At 46.2% G+C, this 5,519-nt stretch overlaps 1 protein-coding gene across 1 annotated transcript in view; it reads left to right on the top strand.

Annotated features, from left to right (window-relative positions):
• Positions 1–5,519, top strand: part of bcar1 (BCAR1 scaffold protein, Cas family member) — a 66,930-nt gene that overhangs the window by 17,597 nt on the left and 43,814 nt on the right. Inside the window, 2 exon segments of the mRNA XM_083763387.1 lie at positions 477–719; positions 2,766–3,593. Coding sequence (XP_083619513.1) covers positions 477–719; positions 2,766–3,593 — 1,071 coding nt within the window.

Genomic DNA, 5,519 nt, shown 5'->3' with positions numbered 1-5,519 from the left:
CGACAACATTGAAATTAAGATCTGCTATTTTCAATCGATTTTCTACACATTCTGAACTTGTGAAATGGGACATTCTGCAATATGGAGTACTTTTAATGTTAGTACTTTAAGTACACTTTGATGCCAATACTTTTGTACTCAAGTACATTTTCAATTCCGTGCTTTTACCGACAACAACAACAACAACAACTTTAAGTAAATTTTGATGCCAATACATTTTCAATTCCTTGCTTTTACAAACAACTTTAACCTACCCTTTGCTCTCTCTCTCTCTCTCTCTCCCCTGTCCTTCCCCTCCTTTCCCCCTGCAGAACGTGCTAGCCAAGGCCCTGTACGACAACGTGGCCGAGTCTTTAACTTTAACCGACCCTTTTCTCTCTGTCCTTCCCCTCCTTTCCCCCTGCAGAACGTGCTAGCCAAGGCCCTGTACTGACTCTCTCTCTCTCCCCTGTCCTTCCCCTCCTTTCCCCCTGCAGAACGTGCTAGCCAAGGCCCTGTACGACAACGTGGCCGAGTCTCCGGACGAGCTGACCTTCCGGAAGGGCGACATCATGACGGTGCTGGAGCGAGACACGCAAGGGCTGGACGGCTGGTGGCTCTGCTCGCTGCACGGGCGCCAGGGCATCGTGCCCGGCAACCGCCTCAAGATCCTGGTGGGCATGTACCAGGACGGCAAGACGGGCACGCCCACGCCGCCGTCTTCCACCACGTGTTCACAGGTATATATATACCAGGAGATTAACACATTCTGACCTGAGATCAGATTCATACGGGTCTTCTACCCTCTAAGCCCCACATGGGCAACTGGCGGCCCGGCGGGGGCCACATGCGGCCCCCCACCTTCACTTAATGTGGCCCTCAGGTTACAATTCCAAACATGACCCTCTTTAATGACTTCAGTCTAAATTAGTTGCGAACGCAGTGAGCCACTTACTATGACAGCAAGGGCTGAATGTCTGTGTGTGTGTGTGTGTGTGTGTGTCACGCTGTTACACCACCCGCCCGCCACCAGAGGGCGCAGCTGTAGCACACACACACACACACACACACACAGGGCGCAGCTGTAGCACACACACACACACACACACACACGCACACAACCACACACACATGAGCTGCGTTCGCTTCCCGCGTTTGCGCGTCTTACTTGTATTATTATAAAATGTTAGTGGGGTTTTTTTTTCACGTCCAATGTATTTGTATTTAGTTCATAAAGTTAACGTAACTATAATTTGAAAAGGCATTTAATTAAAAAAAATAAAAAAATATTCCGGATTTCAATTCAAATATAGCAAAAAAATTGCTGATTTACAAGCTCAAAACGCGTCGCAGCGTGACCTGATGTATGCAATGTGGCCTATCTGGAGTGAGTGTGGAAATATAATGGCCCTCTCTATCGTCAAAGTTGCCCACCTCTGCTCTAAGCCATAGCCATGGTGTACACACATGCATCCGTCCATTGGATTCCCTATGACTTGTCGGATGGACAGAGCCTGTAAAAAGGACCACTTCACCACTTTTCAACCTACCTTCATCTAATTAGAACTGCCCACGGCCCTCCTATATATATGAGACACAGACCGAGTATAGGAAAATATTGTGGTATTTTACCATGAACATTAGTGAGGACCAATTATATTAATAATATAAGAGGAGTTGAAAAGTGGTGAAGTGGGCCTTCGCCTATGCATCGTGAGCTTGTAGATCGGCTATTTTCAATAGATATTGTACATATTTTGAACTTGGTGAAATGGGGACATTCTGCAATATGAGTACTTTTTACTTTTTGTACTTTAAAACACTTACATCGCTAGCATTTATTGAAAAACTAGGATCTAATTCACTCCAGCATTTTTTTCCCATTTGAGCTCTTATTTTGAAAAGCCACATTTCCAGACCACCGGAAGTAGTATTAACCTAGGACGCTGAACGGAGCCGAGACAGGCCTTTGTTTACAATATGAATCCAAACCGGGGCACTGGAGTGCTCCACATCGTCGGCTCTGTGCCGTCAAAGAAACGTTGTTTTGACCAAAAATTCCATCTGGGACAAAGGAATAGGAGATACAGGCGATTGAAAGAAATAGATAGAATGGATTATTATGGCGACAACGATCTAAAATGGACGATCCATTGCTGTGCTAACAACACAGCTAGCTAACCGGCTAACGCAAGTAGCATTATGGCTCGATCGATCGAATGCACTATAAAAGCGCAGTTGCCAATAATCAACGGCAATGGCGGTAAGCGTAGTGTCAAAAGATAGGCTTCAATTGACCTAGATGTACGGCAATGGCGCTGAAAGAATTAAGTACATTTTGATGCCGATACTTTTACTTGTAACAAAGTAGTTCTAAATTGCTGTATTTCACTTTACAATAACGACCTGTTACAAAGCATTTATAAACATTTATAAGCAGTTTGTAGATGAGTAATAATCATGAACAGACTGTTTGTTGACATCCGTAAATGTTTACCTAAACATTTATAACTATGTGAATAGTTTACTACTTACTAATACCTTACTAATAACATATAAATGATGTTTAAACATAGTTATACATGTTTAGGTAAACATTTACGGATGTCAACAATGATTGTTCATGATTATTACTCATCTACAAACGATTATAAATGTTTATAAATGCTTTATAACAGGTCGTTATTGTAAAGTGTTAGCAAAACAATTGAGTACTTTTTTTCCACCACTGCTAATAAATAACATCTTCTTCTTCTTCTTCTTCTTCTTCCTCCTCCACGCTGCAGTCGCGGCCCGCCGCCTCGCTCTACTCCAAGCCCCCGGGGGGGTCTGCGTCGTCGTCGTCGAGCGGTATCCCCAGCAAGCCGCTGGCCTCGTCGCAGTACACGTCCATGCACCCGGCCTCCTACTCCACCGCCAACAACAACAACAGCCCGGACAGCGTCTACAGCTTCCCCCCCTCGCACGGCCCGCAGAGCGTCTACCAGGTGCCCTCTGGCCCTGTGGGACCGCCGCCGCCCAAGTCCTACCACCCCGGGGCCCACACGGGACCCCCCCCCGCGCTAGCCCAGAAACAGTACCACCACCACCTCCAGCACCAGCACCAGCAGCAGCAGGATATCTACCAGGTGCCCCCCTCGATGGGCCCCGTTGTGGGGTCTAAGGATATCTATCAGATTCCCCCCTCGATGGGCCCCGTTGTGGGGTCTAAGGATATCTATCAGATTCCCCCCTCCATGGGCCCCGTTGTGGGGTCTAAGGATATCTATCAGATCCCCCCCTCCATGGGCCCTGTTGTGGGCTCTAAGGATATCTATCAGATCCCCCCCTCCATGGGCCCCGTTGTGGGGTCTAAGGATATCTACCAGATCCCCCCCTCAATGGGCCCCGTTGTGGGCTCTAAGGATATCTATCAGATCCCCCCCTCGATGGGCCCCGTTGTGGGGTCTAAGGATATCTACCAGATCCCCCCCTCGATGGGCCCCGTTGTGGGCTCTAAGGATATCTACCAGGTGCCCCCCTCCATGGGGCCTCACCAGGGGGGAGGGACGACAGGACAGGACATTTACCAGGTCCCGCCGTCCTGGGAAAGCAACAACAAGCCACTTGGAAAGGTAAGGATGGATGGATGGATGGATGGATGGATGGATGGATGGATGGATGGATGGTAGCCTCGCATATATAGCCAGCCTTCATCTGCCTTTGCAATGCATATCGCCCCAGGCAGATTGAGTCTGGCCCCTCTCTGAATGCATATCACCCCAGGCAGATTGAGTCTGGCTCCTCTCAATGCATATCGCCCCAGGCAGATTGAGTCCGGCTCCTCTCAATGCATATCGCCCCAGGCAGATTAAATCCGGCTCCTCTCAATGCATATCACCCTCAGGCAGATTAAGTCCGGCTCCTCTCAATGTATATCACCCCCAGGCAGATTAAGTCCGGCCCCTCTCTCAATTGTGGGAGGACTTCACAAGTGGTGACGATCCAACCAGATTCGTCTGGAAACCATGCTGTAACCAACCAGGGCCCCAGTATGCAAATATGGGGCGGGACATTGCGGGGGAAAAAATTTAATACTGAGAGGGGCGAGACTAATATTAGTATCGCTATACGCGAGGCTAGGCGAATGGATTGAACCTCAAACCTACGCTAATTCCACTACTCTGAGCCTCACACCCTGCAGTGGGGCTGATGGGCAATATGACTTCAAAATCCATGTCACCGTCATTAGCGTGGTTGCCTATATAGGCAAGCAGACTCTTGGTTATTGCACTGCAAATCGTTTTTTAAAAACGTTTAAATTGCGTAACAGCTCTCTATATTCTCACTACACAAACAAAATGCGCAGACAGCGCAGACATTGCTTACCGGTACCTCAATTATATTTTAGATGAACGATGTTCCTGTTTTATGGTGAAAATAGCTGATCTATTTTTTTTTACACAACTAAGAACAAATTGGACGGGAACCCCTTTTGGTGTCTTAACTAAGCATTATGTTATACTTTAGCTATTGAAAAATAGCAGATATATACAAGCTCATAGCGCGCCACCGAGTGGCGTGCTACAAGCTTGTAGGTCTGCTATTTTCTTTTTTATCGTAAAAATGCCGCACAAATCTTTGAATATATATTTTTTACATTGCTAACCGGTAACTCAATTATATTTCAGATGAACGATGTTCCTGTTTTATAGTGAAAATCTATTTCTACAACTAAGAACGGTATCATTGATTTAGCATTTACCTATATACCCCCAATTAACCTACATGAGCAAGATGAAGTGGCTATTGGTTCCACATGTTGGGTTTGGATGTGTTTGGGGTTACCCCCCTCCAGCCCCCTGGCCTACATCACAACCAATAACCAATACAATACATTTCACCCAATAACGGACACCATTCCTCCATCAATCTCCACACCAGAAGGCTATAACGGGACGACTGACCCTTCCTCCGAGCCGGGGGAAACGGCACACTCAGCACTCTGTTCACAAACGGCACAATGACAAAACCGAGGGAGATTTAAGCAGGGAATGAACAATAGGGAGACAATGTGGAAATATATAGACCAAATAAACGAGTGGTTTTCCAACCGTTTTCCAATATCAAGGTCCATTATTTATTCTGCATTTGTGACAAAATTTGACTGAGGGACTGCCATTGGATTCCTTTTGTCATATGAATGCAGGGATTTATAGCTTCAAATTGAAATATTGGTTGTTCAGTTTGACCCACCAGTTTTCTTATCGAGTAATGTCTTGCAGAGAAACGGCGAGTTGAGAAAACAGGCTTGAAAGGTTCACTTCTGTGGACTCTAACATTACACCTATAGCTACATGTTTGGGCATTTATTTCATATTTACATTTTCAGCTCTGACACTTATTTCAGACATGCTCTAGTATGTGAAGAGTCTGCCTGTGCTATTAACTAAAAAAATAAAAAGGTTTTCTCCTCTGGTGAAAAGCTGTAATTTGCGCGCTCTAGCAGGCTCTCAGTCAAATCTGGTCACATTTGAGGCACAGACCACCATTTGATGAGA

Source organism: Protomyctophum parallelum (assembly GCF_964188405.1).
Source record: "Protomyctophum parallelum genome assembly, chromosome: 4".
NCBI lineage: Eukaryota > Metazoa > Chordata > Actinopteri > Myctophiformes > Myctophidae > Protomyctophum > Protomyctophum parallelum.
This window is presented reverse-complemented; position numbering and strand designations above follow the sequence as displayed.